At 36.0% G+C, this 21803-nt stretch overlaps 1 protein-coding gene across 1 annotated transcript in view; it reads left to right on the top strand.

The window, feature by feature from the left end:
- Positions 1 to 21803, top strand: part of LOC128684336 (glucose dehydrogenase [FAD, quinone]-like) — a 206842-nt gene that overhangs the window by 37125 nt on the left and 147914 nt on the right. The window contains exons 4-8 of the mRNA XM_070098289.1: positions 354 to 488; positions 5202 to 5323; positions 6330 to 6386; positions 17466 to 17579; positions 18730 to 18883. Coding sequence (XP_069954390.1) covers positions 354 to 488; positions 5202 to 5323; positions 6330 to 6386; positions 17466 to 17579; positions 18730 to 18883 — 582 coding nt within the window. The remainder of the gene's footprint in view (positions 1 to 353; positions 489 to 5201; positions 5324 to 6329; positions 6387 to 17465; positions 17580 to 18729; positions 18884 to 21803) is intronic.

The following is a 21803-nucleotide window of genomic DNA, read 5'->3' as shown; positions in this document are numbered from 1 at the left end:
CATGATGAAACGCTTCCCTATAATAATAAGAAGTTTTCTTAGAAGAATATAACATGGCTTTCGTCCTACGGTAAAGTGGAATAAACATTGAAAGTACAAACGGACGAAAGGAAGCCTAGCCTGGTAGCCCGAGACTCTGAACTTCATTCACACACTTGATGTGAAAGTTCCTGGGAATCTCCCAATCCCTTTTATGAGGATTACAATATGTTTGTCTGTTGATATAAAGGTGAGATGCATTAACTTAACTAAAGTTTATAGTATACGAGGGCAAGGGAAGAGGTAACAGTTATTGGAGGTAACGTTTAAGATTTAAAAATGTACAGTACTAATAAAATATAATGCTCATACAGACAAGTACCATGGTAAAGGAGGACCCATCGGTGTCATTCCGGATACCAAGACAGGAAAGCTGTCGCAGGCCTTCCTTGACGCCGGAAAGCAGCTTGGCTTTAACGTAATCGACCCCAACACTGCAGAGCAAATAGGTGAGGCATTAATGCATATGTTTCCAGATTGTGTGTTAATACCTGTTTGTTGCTATGTAGGAGCAAAGCTATGTTCCTGGTATTTAGCCTTCAGTATTTAATATACAACATATATATATTTTTTTAAATTTTCATGAGTTGTATCCCTGAGTACATCTTGTAACACTCTACTACCACACCTACTACCACACCTACTACCACACCTACTACCACACCTACTACCACACCTACTACCACACACACCTTCTCTTTCTCAGCTTCTTGCACTCAATATGACCGAGTTAAAAAATCCTCATTAACTATTTTTAATTTTTTATAATCTTGTGTACAGTTATTCATTCAGTCACAGTCGTGCCAGAAGCTTGCTGATATTATAGCTCAGATAACACTTTGAACTGCAGTTTCTCCACCCCTCCGTCTAAGTGCGGCCACTGTACTTCCCACCTCCACGACTCAAATCCGGCTAACTGGTTTCCCTAAATCCGTTCATGTTTCCTTGCTCACACTCCAACCTGTAAAACCCACTTGTCTCTACTCACTTCCATCTGACTTGCTTATACAAACCTGTTGAATATCCATGCCCTTCCCTTACTCCTCTCCCTCCATCTGTTCCTAGGATAACCCCTACATCTCCTTCTATCTACCCAATATTTATATACCTTCCTATTCATCATATTATGCTTAACCCATTATTTATGTCTTAACCACCTCACTAACCCACTATACTCTGGTAAATTCCCATTTTTGCCTCCATGGCATATGTATGTTTAAAATAGAACCACAGCGAAGAGTTGTAATATCTGAAGCAGTTTTGCGATATCTCACATTACCAAGAAACAACAAAGGCAATTTAACAACAGTAGGCTTATAAAACTGAGATGTGATCTCACATGTGACCTTACTGAATATGGGAGATACATTTCCCTTGTTATAAAGTTTATAGTGAAAGGCGAAGATAGACTAATGATAGACTAATGAGAATCTTTATTGAAGATTCCCATATGCTGCATAAGTGTCTCAGTTCTTCAACTTGTCGGTTTTCAAAACCATTCATCATACACATATATTGTTAAGAATAATATTGATCTGATTCACAAGTTAAATTAAATTATTAAATTATTATTCACTAAAGTCTCAGTAGATAACCTTGTACAATATTTTTCAGAAGACTTTTGCAAGTATAATTTACCATTGCCTGTACCTACAGTATTGAGCTTATTAAACTTTGTAATGTTGATGAAAAATTTGTGTTTAATTGAGTTTTATACTAAAAATTTGGTATGACAATAGGAAATGCTCTCTCACCAGTATTTAGCAATTTGTGTATAGATTTGTTTTAAAACCAGGTTGCTTAATAATTTTTTCCTGATGAAACAAGCTGAATGATACAGATATGTAAATGAAGCCCTATTATTAGTGCCTAATAATATAAATGTAAACAAGTGAGTACTTGCTATAGACACTTTTTTTTTTTATATACCACTTGCTCGACATAGTCTAACAAGAATCACAGTGTATATGGAAATAAATGGTATAAAACACCGACACAACACTCAATACCGAAGAATCCTGGAATAATCGCTTATCTCTATAACCAACAATTTCAACCAGAACAATGGCTTCTATAACATAGCTGAACCACTTGCCAAGAAACTTCTTCATCGCTATCCCACATAAGAACATAGAACACTGCAGAAGGTCTGCTCACAAACTTATCCAATCTCCCTTCCAAGCTACCCAAGATTTTAGACTCTATAACCCCACCCGGTAGATCATCAGATGCAGCATTCTCCACCTGACCTCAACATTCTGAACCTGACTATAAATACTCACGTACCTTCCACCCCAGGTAGATCTGTTTGTGACTTGAAAAATCCCACTGTGTGGGCGAAACGTTGTCAATAAAGGATCACATTAAACTGCATATGTGTTTATATTTCCAATCACAGTGTATATAAAAAATTAATATTACACGTGGAAGAGCTTATGATATTCAAAAAGCTCTATAACTGCCTTCATTACAGAAGTATCGGTAAAAGCTTATGCTTGAATTTAAAATAAAATCAACCAAACTGAATCCTTATGTCTACCAGTTTTAAAATAACTTCTTCTTCTTCTTCTTATGATAAATCCCTAATAATTGCAGGAAGAACGATGTTCATCGTAGCAGGGCTCAGAGAACGCCTCAACAGCTCAATGCAGACTGTGTTAATCCTCCTGCCGGTGTACTCCGCCATGTCTGAACAGGGAAAACTGCGCAGAAACCAGGATTAGTGGGAGCTACTGCGCAGTGCGTCCGCACGGCCCAACAGCGATGCGAACAATGCTTGCATAGAGTTGTTTCTTCTTCTGGGTGTCAAGGCGTACATTTAAGGGAGTTATATCTTGTTGTACATGTAAATCTGCCATTTTAACTCTGTCTCTCCTCCTGGTGCCCATAATGAAGCGGAGAGCTCTATTCTGGACCCGTTGCAACCGTAGCATAATGGTCTTTGTTGTTAATGACATTGGGACACATGGGTATTCGAGTATAGGTCTTATTATCATTTTATACAGATGTTTTCTGGCATGTGGAGGGGCTTGATTAAATCTAAAGAGACTGTTAAGACCGGCTTTGGTTATGTTGATCTTTTTATTTACATGAGAAGTTGAGTGGAGCAGCCTGTCTATTTCATATCCCAAGGTGTACCTCTGATGGAGATACCCCCTTTATCTTCGATGGTTGATGCAAAACATCCTATCGTGCTAACAAGGACTTTGTCAGGGATAGTCGTAATTCTCCATTTCTTTTCCCAATTAGATGTTCGACGAAGTTCGAAATTAATTTTTTCTATGACTCTCTCATACTTGTATTTTCCTGTTACCGGAGTTGATGAGACGACATGGATAACATCATCTGCAAATTGGGTTATAATTGTATCATTAAACTCTGGTTGAGGAAGGTCATTCACATAAATGTTGAATAAAATTGGACTAAGACAAGAGCCTTGTGGGACACCAGCTGTTGGTATAAAAGGCTCTGCCGACCTGCCGTGAAAGGTGGGAATGATTTTTCTTTGAGTTAAGAAGTTATATATTAATCTGAGAAAGGTCCAGTTTTGGTCTGGTAGGTCAATAAGTTTGTATATAAGACCATCATGCCATAAGCTATCAAAAGCTTTATGAGCATTTCTGGTGGCAATTAGGGCAAGATTGCCCTGATGTTTTAGACTTGTTACAGTATCGAAAATAATATTTATTGCATGATGGGTACCTCTATGTGTTCTAAAGCCAAGTTGTTTTTCAGTAAAAAGGTGATTAAACTCCATATAGTAGTTCAGTCTGTTGGAAATTATCTTCTCAAGAACTTTTCCAGTGACTTCAAGTAAAGATATAGGTCTATAGTTCCCTGGTTGATGGATGACTTTATTGGGCTTAGCAAGAAAGATCATCCCAGAAGTCTTAAAAACAACTGGAAAATGTCCTGAGGCCAAGATGGCATTAAAGATATTAAACAAAGACTGTTTACAATTTCTGGTTAGGAACTTTATTTGCTTCATTGTTATTCCAGAGAGACGAAGGGCTCTATTTCGCATTCTTCCAATAACCTGACTCATCTTGAGTAATGTAATAGGTCTAGTAAGCGGGTGGACATCTTCAAGAGTTGATGTATCGATGGAATTTAATATATATTAGCTTTCATATTAATAAACATAAAATCTTCGTTATATTTCTACTCTTTATTTAAAATAATTTAATTTAAGTAAGTTTTTTTTGCAGACTTTATCTTCATAACATACAATATATTTTTACAATGATATGGAGGGGAGGCAAATGCTATGGGAATTTAAAAAGTATATTATATAGACATAATTTAATATAACCAGACAAAATCAGACACTGACATTTCCATTGAGATCCTTGGAAATAAGTCACTTTGACGGACTTTTTTGGGTTATCGTAAGTTGTCTTCACATATGGTGCTGTGTATGATAATCTATGTAGCTGTATTTGTGTTAGCCTGAATAAACTTACTTACTCTAACTTTAACAGTTTTAAGAATACAGAGAAAAATAACAAGAATAAAGATGTATTAAGATTCGCTATTTCTTTTTTGTTGTTGTTGTTAAGAATGAATGCCATGATAAACAGAGATGCTTACATGACATTGTATAACAGTCAGCCATAGTGAGGTACATGACTTAGCTGGTAGGCACTGTATTTGTCTCTAAAAATATATAATTTTGCATTCACTCTTCTTTTTTACCACATTGCGAAATATTAGTTCGTCTGACAGACTCTAATCAATGGATACTTAGAAGAGATAACTATTGAGAGCTGTTCTTCGTTGAGGTCCTGATCTATTTAGAAGACTAATCCAAACAATATGAGAATAGAAATAAGGAGGAAAACAATGTATCGCACTATACACTTAGATGCATCTAGTAATAATAATAAGTACTTGTGTTAAACATATGTTTGGTCACGCATGGTGTTCGCTTTACTGCTCAGTATGTGACCTTATGATCACCCTCGCCCACAGGCGAGGATGATCATAAGGTCATAAAAAAAACTCTTGGCAATTTGCATCACGCACAATTCTAGAGTAAATGCCTCATGAAATTCATACTTAGGGTTTTATTCCTTGATATATTAAGATGGTCAAAAGGCAGATATTAAATAGAGAAGAATATTTGGATTCCTGAGTAATATATTCATTGCATAACTCTTCAGGGTTTGCCAAGCCCGATTACACAGTGTGTGGTGGTATAAGATGCTCTGCTGCTTGGGCCTACCTTCGACCTGCAGCGTCTCGCCCCAACCTGCACATCCTGCACAGCGCCACCGTCCTTAAGGTACTTTCCTTGTAACTCTCCTTCCGGATAGCATAATGACTGTTCTGAGTTTTTTATTTATTACTATGAAAGCTTATGTGTTGCTCGAAAGTTATTTTGGGTTGTCTGTATATACTTTACCACTAGTTCTGGAAACAATACTTTACAGAAACATGTATCTAAATGAGCCACAGAACGGGTGAGGCTCGAATCCATAACTGGTGAGTCATAAAACTCGCCTGCCATTGGTTCGAGAGTCCCCCTTCTGTAATTTCTTGGCAATCGTATTATTACGGTTTCGTGTGTGAAAATATAAAAAATATATATTTGCACATTTCTTGTTCTACCAAGCTCTCCTTCCCTTCTTCACATACGAAAAAAACTTAATATTTTCACATTATTTGGAAAAAGAAATTAAGAGATGTGGAACAATGCTTGCTACTGAATCAATCTTTCACGACTTGAGCTTAATGATCGGGGGTAACTCATCTCTCTAGTATTAACATTAAAACGATATTAATTCTTATAACTTATAAAGAAATATGGATAAAGGTTAGAATTTTGTGCTCTGCTCTGATTTTTTTTGTCGCTATTAAGTATTCTACATAATGCCTATACTAATTTGTGAGGATCTAATATGTGTAAAATTGATAATCTTTTGTTCTTGTATATCAAATATCTTTCTTGGTGTTATGTGATGGTGTAGCTATTTATAAGCAACAAGCAAAATGTCAAGCTAGGGATTAAGCTACATCTTACAGAGGAACAATTTTTGTAGCTATTTTACAACTTTTGGCAGTCTGAGTTCAGTTTGTGGGTTTTCTCTGACTTTGTTCATGGGTGCATTTAATACGGCAAATCTGAAAACAAAAGTGGAAATGATTTATAATTGCTTTTATTTATTTGCCAGAATATTTGCTTTTATACTGATACATTTATTAACAAGAATCATATAAAAGGTTATGATATAATCATGCAATGCATTCATAAAGTGTCTAATTATCATCTATTTCCTAACTCTGTGCAGATCCTGCTTAATAAACACAAGAGAGCGACTGGTGTTATGTACAGTTACAGAGGACAGGTAAGTAAGTGTGTTGTTGTAAAGTTGACTCAGTCATAACTAAATTGAAACAAAAGAATCAAAGGATTATTTCGCATTGTAGGAGAGTCTGAAATATCCAGGGGTGTACGTGAGGTAAACCTGCCATGCTTCCAATAGAGATTAATACGTGACGATGTCAGGAGCAGGGAAGGTTCTAAATATTTTCAAAATTACTTACCACATCAGTGATAATATCATTAACAAGATCCTCACTTCGATGGAGTGGTGATGCATTCATTATCTAGAAATGACGATAAAATCGAGAACAATAATCAAATATGTTTAGTACTTGCTTAATGTTGAAAATATAATGACTTCATGAGCCAATAAAATTATTATAATTATATTCACAAGGAAGCGGTAAACTAGAAGGGGTAATATAGTGCCTTGGAAATGAGAGATCCAAGAAATAGCTCAAAGGAAAGCTAAGTCCAGTTCCATGACTCAGGAGTCCCTCATCAGCGTCAAGAGGGAAAATAATGCAACAAGGTGAAATAATACCATACTTTTTTGAAGAAAAAAAGTGGCAAAATGGCCGATCAAAGGAGCCTTAATTTAGTAATCACAAAAAACAAAATTATGGGAATGGCGTGTGTAGCACCCACGCATGCAAATAGTCCCATGAATCTTGCTCAAGGTTCATTGAACATGAGTTGAAATCTTGAATCCGATTGAATTAGGTGTTCTTGAATAAACGAAATTTGTGACGAAGTAAACGAAAATGGTTCCGAAAATATTCCTAAAAATAAAAAAAAAGTCTTCCATCGGTAAACAAAACTCCATAAAATCGCTGTTTTAATTTTTTCAAGTTTGTTTATCGTATTTACATTCTATTTAAAATTTTCTACATATAAAAACTGATTTTATTTTGATTTGTTGAAGAACCAAATTTGATCAAATTGGCATCCAGTGTAAAATTAATAAAAAAAAAAAAAGTCCATCTTTAGACCGAGTAAATGTCGGGTGTGAAGGTGACCGGAAGGAGTTACTGTTATTACCTGGGAAACATTTTCCTTAATGATACTAGCAAATTTAAATATACACAACCCAAAGTGAGTGATAGCGTGGTTTAATAGAACCAGTTAATGCTAAAAGTTTGAAGCCGATCAGAGATGGCATCCTCGAGTTTTTAATTTTATTCCAGCAGTATTAAGTAAAATTCAACACTTGTACATATTTGGATTAACTTCCTTGTGACAGAATGCATCGTGAATAATATTTTCAAGGCACTCAGAAAAACCAATATTTAGTTATTGAATAAATAATAAATATCACTATTTATTTAATAAAATAGGCAAACTGTGACTCAAGTCACCCAGCATGAACCTTGTGTTAAGGAACCACACCAGTGATGAAAATGTGAAGCCGATCAGAAGAGTCATTCTCCGGTTATGGCACGATTTCAACGATTCCAAGTTTTTTCTATTTTACTACATATATAAAGTTTCCTAGCTTAAAAAGTTCTAACCTGACCAATGATTAATAGATTCTCTCCTGACCCTAAGATGCGTCAGTGATTAAATTCTGAATCCGTTCAAAAGAGGCAAACTGAAATTCATTTAATGTGATACAATGAGAATGAAATTTTTCCACTATTTTACACATAAAATTGTCGGATCTACACCCACACATCTGAATTTCCCTCTCCATTGAAACTCCGCCACAGAGGATTTGAAAGTTATCTGAGCCATTCTAGGATGCTGAGAATGGGTTTAATAACTTTGGTCATAGGTCACGTGACCATGTTATGTGTTCTTAGAATTTAATTCTCTTTTCCGAACACGTGTTAAAAACTTGAAGCCAAATGGATGATGTGTTTTCGAGTTACGAGCAAAATAAAATTGAAAAGTCGGAGGGAAGAAACAAAAGATATAAAACTTCAGGCAACCTCTTAAGTATACCTTCAAATATACCTAAAATTCTCAAAATGAAGTTGAGGAATACCACCATCTACCCATTTTCCAATCTATGAAAAGAATAGATGTTTTTTCAATGCTGAAGATTCATACTCTCTTGAAGAGGAAGGTGAGCGCAGATATTTACTGGCTAGTGCTGCCCAAGATGGAAGAACTATCATATTTTCTCTCCAGCACTCTAGTGGATCACCCTCTTTAGGCAATAACAATAGCGTCATATACTTATCTAGATTTTTTATGAATGTTATGGTAGGATCAGCAGACCTAGGTATATCCATCAAAGTGTGGAAAATTGCATTTATCTGAATGAAAATGATTATGTACATAACAGTAAATGATAACAAAGATAATTATTATTTATCCGAGTTACATAGACAAAAAATGTCCCCCTTCGATACCTACCACTGTCATATTCACAAGTTGCTCTAGACCTATTAATTATAAATGAAATATACATCACTAGGAATGCTGGTAAATATATAAATTTGTGGACTGTATATTAAAATTAATAAATGATTATATATATATATATATATATATATATATATATATATATATATATATATATATATATATATATATATATATATATATATATATATACATTTATATGACAGAAGGAGAATATATCTTATTCATAACACTCACCAATTTGACTGGAGATTAATGTGTCATGTACAGGACCCCCCCCCCCCCTTTTGCCTACATTTATGAAAAATTTACTGGCCAGAATTTAAGCATAAATTAGACAGCTTATCTGAGGTTCCTGGAGTTGTCCTGTCCTGTCGCCTGATACTCAAATTATGCAGGAATGCACATCCAACAATTTCGCCTCTTATTTGAGAGGTGTCAACCCAATTTTACCTCTAGAGCACGAAAATTCTTCACATTATTAACAAATGTCTGTTACTCTCAATTCAAAACAAAACAATGGCCAGTCCGTCTGCGCAGGCGCAGGTGCAGAAAATTTCCCATTTTTTATGACATAAATATTATTAAATACAGTATGGCCATCTATTTACATATAACTACCGTATTTCTGGAAAATATATACAGTATTTTCCACACTGCAGCCGGCCGGAGCTCGTTGCTAAATGACTCAAATTACTCCTTCCTTTAGGAGACGATTCCAGCTGGTTTTGGCTTGAGTGGCTGTTCTCCTAGTAGGTCTTACTACGATTTCATCTTCCAGCATCACTTGGTCAGCGTTATCTTCCATATCACTCGTGTCACTTTCCCTCAGATTTTCATTTATGTTTGATTGAACACCATTTAATTCCAAGGGAATTAATTTATTAATTGTGCGTAAACTTTTCTGGCCACGACATTCCTAACAACACCTTGTGCATCTGGGCACAATGTCAATACTTTGCCCAGAGGTCACAATGTTCGATGTTGTTCAGTATCAATCAACACAATGTCACCTAGTTGAATGTTCTGTCGATTTACTGCCTCTGTCGCACCATAAAAGTGTTCACATATTGTAAGAAGATATTCCTTACACCACACATTAGACCAATGATCAATTACTTTATTTAACATTTTAAATTTATTACACAACACTGCCGCATCATTGTAATCTTCATCACTTTCTTCCGGATTATCTCTATAGACAGGGGCAGCTTCCAATTTCTTTCCACATATTAGGTGAGAAGGTGTTAATACATCTACATCAGGTGTATCACTCATGTACGAGAGAGGCCTATTATTTATACGATTTTCTGCCTCCACTAACATTGCACAGAATTCTTCCAAATTAATTCTCTTCTGGTGTAGTACTTTGCGGAGACATCGCTTCACTGTGCCTATAAGTCTTTCGTACAGCCCCCCCCCCCCCTGCCAAGGGGCTCTAGGAGTAATAAATTTCCAGGTACACCCTCATTGGGTTAACAGAGATTGAACATCGTTACTATTATTTAACTCTATTAAATGTTGAGCACCTGCTACAAAATTTGAGGCATTATCTGAAATCATCAACCTCGGACAGGATCTCCTAGTTGCAAATTTTCGAAACAGCTGTATAAACTGTTCAGCAGACAAGTCCTGTGCCACTTCTAAATGAACTGCCCTAGTAGCAGTACAGGTGAACAAACAAACATACACTTTCAGTGGAACACCATCTGAAGTACCTGTTAAAATTATTGGACCACTATAGTCTACACCTGTTATATCAAATGGTTTCACTAATTGTACATGCTCCTTTAGCAATGGCGGAGGACCTGGGTACATATAGGATCTGGCATCCACACGGCGACATATTACACAAAATTTAATCACCCTTTTTACACTTTGCCGTCCTTGTGGAATCTAGAAAGCTTCCCTAATACAATTTAAAGTATCTTGTACCCCACCATGCATTACATTTTTATGGCCATTTAAAACAATTATATTGCACCTAATTACATTGTTCTCTAAATACAGCCCCAATTTCTCTATTATGGAACCCTTCACAATTTTTCTTTCCATCATCAGTTTAATCTCATTTCAATAGATTTCCTCCTGTACCCTCTTTATCCAATATTCAAGAGGATGTGAAAACTTAAATGAAATATTCATCTTGTTTAGAAATTTAAACACCAACTTAGTTACATGGATTAGTTTGGGTAAAGAAGAATACCTATTTATATCAGTGACTAAGGAAGGACAAACTATTGGAGTGGTGGTCACAGTAATTTCAACAGGAGCAATATACGCCTTTTGTATAGGCCAATTAGCTTTATTTACCAACCAGCTCGGTCCTTTAAACCATCATACAGCATTTACAAATTTAGCATAAGGTTAACCTCGAGACAAGAAATCAGCTGGATTCTCCTAACCAGGTACATGATTAAATGTTACCATATGCTGACCCAAACTATTATACTTCTCTTGCATCTGATTAATTTCAGTGACTGTTTTGTACATACACAATTTTACTGTTTCCATTACGAATCCATTGTAAGGATACCTCATTATCAGACCAAATTACAGTGTCGCTAATATTTATCTCATGCAACTTATTTCTTATATAATTAGCTAATTTGACACCTACATAAATGGCTGTTAATTCCAACTGAGGCAAGGTACATGATTTAATTGGAGACACTTTAGTCTTAGACATAACAAGAGAAATAACACTATTACATTGAAGGTAAGCAACTGCTCCATATGCCAATTTTGAAGCATCACAAAAAATGTGGAGTACATTTTTCCCATTTGGATTGGCCACCTGGCATGGGAACTCCAACATTTGAATTTTTTCATAATCACCAATTAATTCATCCCACCTGTTAATGAATTCCTCAGGCAGAATTTCATCCCAAGCACATTTAAGTTTCCATGCTTCCTGTATTAATAATTTCCCTCTTATAGTAAGGGGTGACACTAAACCTAGTGGATGAAAAGATTTGGAAACATCAGGAAGCAAAACTCTATTAGTTAATTTATTGGGCATACTGTAATTATTAGGTTTTAACATTAACAAATCTCTCTCAGTATCCCAAGTTAATCCCAATACATTACTACATTTTTGCACGTCATCTCCAGGGTAATCTTTACTTATTTTGTCCTTCAATTTGGACGAATTACTGTTCCATTCCCTCAGAGGCATATTTGCACTTTGCATTGTTTTATTAGCCTCTCCATAAGTCATTAACAGTTCCTCTTCAGTTGACGCCACACCCAGGAAATTGTCCACATAAAATTGTTTGCTCATTACTTTACTCAATGGACTTCCAATACGTTTAAGGTGTGCATTTATCGTCGCTTGAAGTAGGAAGGAACTGGATGTAGCACCAAATAATACACTCCTAAAGCGAAAGGTTTTCAGAGGGCGAAGTGGGTCATTAGGATTCTCAGGCCATAAGAAGCGGGTACAATCCCGGTCAGCCTCTTGTAAACCCACTCTTAGGAAAGCTTGACTTATGTCAGCCGTAAAGGCATAATTCTTCACCCTGAAATTTAATAAGATATCTCTGAATTTTTCCGTCAACGACGGACCTGTCACCAAACAATCATTTAAACTAGGTACATTTTTGTTACTCCTGGCACTACAATTAAACACAATCCTCAAAGGAGTGGTCTTAAAATCCTTCTTCACTCCGTGATGGGGCAAATAGTGACCATAAATTTTGGCTTCCTCAGGAGGTACCTCTTCTTTAAATTTATTAATTAATTGTTCAGCAATTATATCATTATAGGCAGTTAACAATTCTGGTGTCTTACTCAGTTCGCGGAGCTGAGCCTTTAACTGTCCATATGCCATTCTGTAATTAGTGGGCAATTCTGGATGGTTCAGTCTCCACGGAAGTCGTACCCAGTACTGTCCAGATTCAAATTTTACATCTCTCAGGTATTGCTCCTGAGTAAAAGAATCGTCTGGACTTTCTTCATTTACATTTATTCCAATGCTATCTAATTCCCACAATTTATGCACTGGCTCAACACCATCCTCTATGGAAGAATTATACTGGGGCACGATTTCATGAGTAAGACACACAGTTATCGTATTTGTAGTTTCCTCTAGTCATAATTATTATTACGAGGAATCCTACCATACATTATATGGCCTCCTGCAGTCTTCAAAAGGGTGACACCACATTTCTTTACCATACCCTTTACAAAGGAGGCATAATAGACACTACCTATCAAAATATTTATTGGGCCTACAGAATCATCACTTACACCAGAAGGTGCTAAATTTACATTATGTGAGAGTCTTTCTGTAGCTTTACTAAGCCCTACTGTAGATATTTTCTCTTGAAGTCTATCTACAATTACTGCATTAACACGTTTTTTCTCATTGCCCAACCTGACAGTTACATAAACAGTGTCATATAATTGAGCCCTTTTATCCGAGAGAAAACCAGATAATTTTAAAGTTGTGGGATCTCCCATCTGTACTTTCATTCCATCAAGATATTTACGTTTTATGAAAGTACGCTGGGATCCCTGGTCCAATAATGCAGTTACATTTTTTGATTTATGCCTTTTATCATCAATTTTTACCTGTAACACAGGTAAGGCTACTTCAGCAAAACCATCATTATTAACATTAGCAGCAATTTTTACATTAGCTACTGTTGTGTCAGGATTGTCAACATTATCATTATTATCAACATTATCATATAGACCTTTACACATGACTATATGGTGTCTTCCTTTGTGACATTGATAACAGAAGTTTAATTTTGCATAACAATCCTTTACATTGTGATTACCCAAACACCTGATACATCTGTCAAGTTCCTCCAATCTTTCAACTTTATCATTCCATGAATTGTATGCATTGCAATTCTTAGAAAAATGAGAATCCTTGCAGAAAAACAATCTCTCTTTTCTTTGACTGGTTTCTTAGTAACTGGGCTACTCTTAGGAGGGTACTTATTCTTCTTACCTTGTGGAGAATCATTATTTCTGATTCCTGCTAATTGATATGCATCTATGCAACTCTTTTTAGGAAATGAAATTTGATTATTACCATTAGGATAATTTATCCCTTTGTGAAACTTGACAGATACCTCAGAGTTATTATGTGTTGCATCTTTAAAATGAGTTAGTTGGCTGGTCTGCAACTGAACAATTAATTCTTGTAGACCTAGTCTTATTTCCTCCAGACCAAAATAACCCTTGTGATATTTGTTCGAGACCCATTCAAGTGTTTTACAGCTTAATTTATTCTGTACCATGGCACTCAATAACCAGTCTGATTCCTTCAGATTATATTTATTACTTAAAGTTTTGAGAGTGCTCTCCAGTTTAACTCTAAACTGCTGTAAACCTTAGTAAGTGTGATCTGGAGATTTTAAATTAACAATGATATTCACTAGATCCAACCTACTTTGTTCTATATTACCATAAGTGACCTTCAACAAGTCAACTGCTTCTTTGTAAGAATCATCTACATTGGGAAAGGCTTGTATGAGTATGTGAGCATCTCCTCTTACCTGTCCTTTGAGGTAAAATAATTTAGTTACACAGGCTAGGTCACTTCTATAATTTGACCAAAATTCCTCCCAATTTTCACCAGGATTAAATACAGGTAAACATAATTCTGGGAGTTTGGGCAAAGACATATTATTTGTTGGAGCAGACTGATTAACTGTCTGGTTTACACATTTTAATTTATTCAAGGCCTGACTTTTACAAGAAAGAATCTTTTCTTCTAATTCATAATACTGATTAATCATGAGATCTACTTCAGTCTCATGTACACAGTTTACTAACAAATCTCCTTCATATTTGTTGTAATATAATTTGTGTGAATCATATCTACTCTCTAAAGCATCTAAATACAATTTTAAATCATCAGTATTCACAGTTTCTTGATTCACTAATTCCAAACATTTATTGTATGCTTTTGTTACATGCCCTTGTCTAGCTTGCAGTGATGCTTTTTTTGCTCTATATTCCATATGTTTGTCTTCTATATTAATTTCCTCATTTTCAGCCATGATGCAATGTATTAAATTCAACTTAATTAATAACACTAATTACAACTTACAACACTGATTATGTACTAAATTATGCACTTTATAAAGGTAAATAGTACAACTTACCTTTGAATAAATCCCAGCTACTTGAGCTCTGCAATTACATGTAAGAAAATAATATAAACTTCAAATGTACATTAATACAAACCTTTAGCCAGACTCGGCTTATCAAAATTAATATTATAAAAATTAACATAAATCCTTGCCAGAATTTGGCATAGCAAAATTAATATTATACACAAAATAATCTTTAGCCACACTTGTCTTATCAATTACACATACACTGATATAAATCTTGGCCAGAATTGTCTATCAAATTAATATTGTAATAATTATAATCCACTACACATTAAGTAAATTTGTGAACTTAACATCCACCTCCTGTCATTTCACATATAATTATTAAGTAATTAACTAATTAATAACTTCACTAATTACCTCCGGTTCAAGAAGGACAAACGGGGCAAATTAAATGTGGAAAATTGCATTCATCTGAATGTAAATCATTATGTACATAACAGTAAATGATAACAAAGATAATTATTATTTATCAGAGTTACATAGACAAGTAGGAATTTGGGACACCTAGGTCACAAAAAATGTCCCCCTTCGAAACCTACAACTGTCATATCCACAAGTTGCACTAGACCTATTAATTATAAATGAAATATACATCACCAGGAATGTTGGTAAATATATAAATTTGTGGACTGTATATTAAAATTAATAAATGATTATATATATATATATATATATCTCCATGGGGAAGTGGATCAGAATTCTTCCTCCGTAAGCCATGCGTGTTGTAAGAGGCGACTAAAATGCCAGGAGCAAGGGGCTAGTAACCCCTTCTCCTGTATATATTACTAAATGTAAAAGGAGAAACTTTCGTTTCTCCTTTTGGGCCACCCTGCCTTGGTGGGATATGGCCGATGTGTTGAAAGAAAGAAAGAAAGATATATATATATATATATATATATATATATATATATATATATATATATATATATATACATTTATATAACAGACGGAGAATATATCTTATTCATAACACTCACCAATATGACTGGAGATTAATGTGTCATGTACAGGACCCCCCCTTTTGCCTACATTTATGAAAAATTTACTGGCCAGAATTTAAACATAAATTAGACAGCTTATCTGAGGTTCCTGGAGTTGTCCTGTCCTGTCGCCTGATACTCAAATTATGCAGGAATGCACATCCAACAATTTCGCCTCTTATTTGAGAGGTGTCAACCTAATTTTACCTCTAGAGCACGAAAATTCTTCACATTATTAACAAATGTCTGTTACTCTCAATTCAAAACAAAACAATGGCCTGTCCGTCTGCGCAGGCGCAGGTGCAGAAAATTTCCCATTTTTTATGGCATAAATATTATTAAATACAGTATGGCCATCTATTTACATATAACTACTGTATTTCTGGAAAATATATACAGTATTTTCCACACAAAGCATAATCCTTCTCAGCAGAGGGTCAGGTACACACTGCACACATACCTTGCCAGCCGTCACACACACTAAATCGATCCTTGGAGATCTGTAAACAGATTATTGACAATTAATCACCATATTTTGGGTGGAACCGATGGTCAGCCTGTGACGGGTTATTTTGAGGCGACATTACTGTTATAATGCGATGTGAGATTATATAATTTAATAATAGTGGCTGCACATAGGCGGACGATGGGGTGAGCGGGTCTGCATTGCACTTTAGGGTATTGGAGATATAATGAATAGAGGAATGTCTGCGTGGCAAGTATGTTTAGTAGTTTATTTGTTCGAATAAGTTTTTTTTTGTGTGTGTATGCTGTTTAAAACTTGAGTTTGACTTAATGCCGATATCTTCCATACTAATGACTTCTTCAGACATAGTTGACTGTACTTATGAAATATCTTCAATCATAGATGTTCATTCCGAAGACATATATGACCATATTTATATTCTCTTCAGACATAGTTTATCATACTTATGACTCGTTCTTACATAGCTGATTATGCTGATGACTTCTTCAAACCTAGTTAACCATGCTTATGATCTCTTCAGACGCAGTTTATGGTATTTATAATCTATTCAGACATATGTAACTATCATGACTTCATCTAACATAGGTGACCCCTGATTACAACTTGTTCTGACATAAATCATTAAAATGTGTGTGGCATGCTAAGAGTATGTTACATTATATATGGCGTGTGTCACACACCCACATAAGCGTGCTCTTCTGACCAGCAAACCAGATGCTAAGGGTATAATGAAAAGACATCCCCCCCCCCCTCTTTATGCTAGCACCCTGGTATAATCAGTCAGTGACAAGGAAGTCTGCCAAAGTTGTGAAGCAATGTGGGACACTTGTGAATCGGCATTGGCAGACTTACCTCCAAGTCTGGTCGAAGACAATACTCACCGTGTTTCTTGCCTGAATTACCTTGCTGTACATATCCTCTGTATATATTGTACATATTAATGCTTGCCGTTTGGTGTTGTAAATATAAGTATTTACTCTCTCCGTTTTATTTTTCACATTCCTCATTTCTACCTTGATTATCCTGTTGTAACCAGGTGTGTAGGCCACTAGATTAAACTTGTGTTCGTAATAATGGGATTTTATAGACTATATAGAATACTTTTAAAGTTGTATTTGTTACAGGTACTGGTAGCTCGTGCGGAACGGGAAGTAATTGTTTCAGCTGGCTCGCTGGCCTCGCCGAAGCTGCTTATGTTGTCGGGCATCGGAGCGAGCACTCATCTTAGTGACCATAATGTAAGTCTTAAAAGCAGTAGTTTTATTACACTGACAAACTATTACGATTGTGTTTGAAGCGCTTTCAGGTCACAGCCTTAGAGTTTTAGTATCATCCTGTCCTATTCCTTTCGCGTGCATTGAATTAGATATACATTAGAATTAGAAATATATTTTACTAGAAGGTTAAACAAATATTAACGTGTGGCTACAACAGCAGTAAATTAACACATTACCTTCAAGTGATGTAATAGAAAATATTACCTTCAACTGTTATATTAGAAAATAGCGCAGTATTTAGGAAAATACAAAAAGAAAAAAAATAGAATAAAAATGATATTATGGTTTCAGTAATATTAGAATAAATAATCTAAAAATACATCAGTTACTAGTTACAAAATTTATACTTAAGAACCGAAGATCTAACCCCTTTAAATCTCCACAAAGGAAAATATGAATTAAAGTTGTTTGTGATTGTTGAAGTAAACGTGAATAAGACATGAACCAGTGTAACCCTTAGCTCTTGAGCATTAGTGACCTTGTGAAAGCTTACGCATGAATAAGAGACATATCCAGACCATACATGTCAACATATGCAGGTATGATTTAAGCGAACAGTAGTTCACATTGTCTTCACTAACACAGCACACAGATAAGTAGCAGAAAAGGTGACCCTAAAACTTCTCAAATACAGTTCTCTAGCTCCTCCCTCACTTGAAACCATCATACACCGAGATTATTGCTACTACTGCAAGTAGTACTTCTAGTATTGCTACATATACAACTACTACAACTACCACTGTTACTACTATTACTACTACTACTACTACTACTACTACTACAACTACCACTACTATTACTACTACTACTATTACAACTACTAATAGCAGAACTACTAGAATGCCTAGCCTTCCAGATACCACCTCATCTTTCATTTACCTTCTGTGTCCATACATTGTATTTATTGTCTTGACAGAGCTCCCGATGAGTGATAAGTTGCTGCAGTAAATATCTTAGTAGTTACACATGTGTCCAATTATCTAATATGTGTAATTTTGTTCATAATACTTTCATAATTTCACCACTCTACTTATAATAAAGTCCTATTAATGTTGACACTAGTCCATAACTGTATGAATCATTTGAAAATTATAGATGATATGTGTTTTAGATAAAGGTGGTTGCCGAGGTACCAGGTGTTGGTCAGAACCTCCAGGACCACGTGGGTGTGTATGGCCTGGCCTGGACCACACAAGGCAGCACAAGCAGCTTGGTAAACTCTTTCTCCTTCTCTGCTTTTTCCCAGTACATCCACCACAGGAAAGGTTAGTACCTCAACTGGAAGGCTGCTTCCATAAAATATAAATTTAAGGAAAAATTATTCATAAATGCTATTAAATTCTTCATGGAAGAAAATGTAAAGTGATATTTTAATTATTTAGTGTGCTCTGTGATGGAATCTAACGAGGGTTAGTTCCTTGAAAAGTATTGTAAGTGTGGAGGAATTTTTTTTTGTGTGTCTTCTCAAATATGATGATCCGTGTGATGACCTCTACCGGGCATCGACACCATGCCTAACCCTTCTAGGGTAGGGTAGGTGCCTGAGCCCGAGCCTTTAGCTCATAAGACTGTCATTCCCATTTGCTCCCTTGGGGCGGGGATGGCAGACCAGAGAGGCCTAGCTTGTGGCTAGGCCTGGGGACAGTTGGTCCAAAAGATGAGGAGGTACTTGTGCCTCCTCCCATGGGAGACTTAGGTCTCAGACACTCCCTAAAGAGGGAGCCAAGGCCGGGCCACCACTTGGAAAAGGCCCGGGCCGGGAGAATACCGGCTAATCTTTAATAATAATAACCTCTACCGGGGGGATTCCCCTCAAGGGAGGTTCCTTGATGCTGGTAAGGGGCTCTTGATCTAGGGAATTGGATCTGTGCTCCAGTTCCCTGAATTGAGCCTAAATACCTTCCAACACCCCCAATGCGCTGTGTAATCCTACGGGTTTAGCGCTTCCCCATTTTAATAATAATACCAGGGATATTGCTATATCACCAAAAATAAGAGTTTATTTAAATTTTTCGTAACGAGTGATCAATTACTTAAGATCATCCGACATTCCCAAGTTTTCCCTAAATGGGTTTCAGGTGTCATAAAGTCTCATGATTAGTAAACAAAACCAAGCAGCTAATTTTTTTTTTTAAATAAACTTAACAGTTTAAAACAGTTGAAGTGAGATTATTTGAATGATTTTTGAAGATAAAATTATAAAAAGTAATGAATATTTTTAAGTAACATAACTATTTATATTAAAATATAAGTGTTAATGTGGACAGTAAACATAAAATTTTACTTACAGTTTCAGCTAAAATAATTGTTGAGTGGTAGAAATATAGCGGAGACAGTGCACGTATATAAACTCTGAATAATCAGGCTCAATTAAATATATATTGGATATCTAGGATCTAGGTAAATTTTATATCAAATTTAAGAATTATTTTTTTATTTTTTTGAAACATGTACAATTGTGGAAAAAAGTTCCTATACTCTCTCTCTCTCTCTCTCTCTCTCTCTCTCTCTCTCTCTCTCTCTCTCTCTCTCTCTCTCTCTCTCTCTCTCTCTCTCTGCTGGGCAGAAGAGATAGCTGGCAACTCTGACGTAGTAAACAGAGGAGTAAAGACTATTTTCAAGTATGAATTAACCCAGCATGTGACGACGATGGTGACTGGTTGACAAAAATAACTGCCAGTGTATCTATGTAAAAGAAGATTTATGAATACAGGGATTAATTATCTTTCAGACATATCCAATACTGTAAAAACAAAATTTATTTTAAAAGGTGACCAAAAGGAAGATCCGTAATCATTACATATCAGCCACATCTACCCAGGCGAAGATTAATTTTACTGGACGAGTTGGGTGAATGTGTTACAAAATGTTTTACAGAATATTGGTAATTTGTACAAAATATAAATTAAAATAATATTCCACTTATCAAGGTGTACTACTTTTTATGCTGTTATTTAATGGAAAATAATAACATTCATCCGTTCTGTCACATTATAATGAAACCAGCGACACATATACACATTATTATTATTTTTATTATTATTATTATTATTATTATTATGGTGGAGCGCTAAACCCGTAAGGATTAGATAGCGCTTGTGGGGGGGGGGAGGGGATGGAAAACATTCTAGCTCAATTCACGGAACTGAATCACAGATCCAATTCCTAAGATCAAGAGCTCCTCACTAGCGTCGAGGAACCTCCCTTGAAGAGGCACACATGCACAGAGAAAGAGAGAGAGAATGACACACACACACAGACGCTGTGGCAAGCACCACAAGGGAGAGAGAGAATGACACACACACACACAGACGCTGTGGTAAGCGCCACAAGGGAGAGAGAGAACGACACACACACACAGACGCTGTGGTAAGCGCCACAAGGGAGAGAGAGAACGACACACACAGACGCTGTGGTAAGCGCCACAAGGGAGAGAGAGAACGACACACACACACAGACGCTGTGGTAAGCGCCACAAGGGAGAGAGAGAACGACACACACACACAGACGCTGTGGTAAGCGCCACAAGGGAGAGAGAGAACGACACACACACAAAGACGCTGTGGTCAGCGCCACAGGGGAGAGAGAGAACGACACAGACGCTGTGGTAAGCGCCACAAGGGAGAGAGAGAACGACACACACACACAGACGCTGTGGTAAGCGCCACAAGGGAGAGAGAGAACGACACACACACACACACACACAGACGCTGTGGTAAGCGCCACAAGGGTCACTGCTCAGATGGGCAGTTGGGCAGTTCATAATTTCAAGTAAAATACTTTGCAGAAAGAAACTTAAACGGGCACTAATATACTTTGCATTTGCTTATAGAAGATATATATAATATTCACTGACCCTCTCCAGGTATACCATTGATTTTGGCTTATTACTATTACTATTACTATTCAAATCGGAAATTTATGTTTGCGCACCAACAAACACTGCCAGTTAAGTGCTAAAAAGTCGACTTTTTCTTAAAATTAAGTGTCAGAGCGACTAAATTATTTCTTTCTCTGTGCATGTGTGTCACAATGGGCGAATATCATTATTTATGTGTTAAATAATAGTATAAAAAGTCACACACTTTGATTAGTAGAATATTATTTTAATTTATATTTTATACAAATTACCAATATTATGTAAAACATTCTGTAACACAGTCAATTAACTCGCCATCAAAATTT

Source organism: Cherax quadricarinatus, chromosome 4, assembly GCF_038502225.1.
Source record: "Cherax quadricarinatus isolate ZL_2023a chromosome 4, ASM3850222v1, whole genome shotgun sequence".
Classification (NCBI taxonomy): Eukaryota; Metazoa; Arthropoda; class Malacostraca; order Decapoda; family Parastacidae; genus Cherax; species Cherax quadricarinatus.
This window is presented reverse-complemented; position numbering and strand designations above follow the sequence as displayed.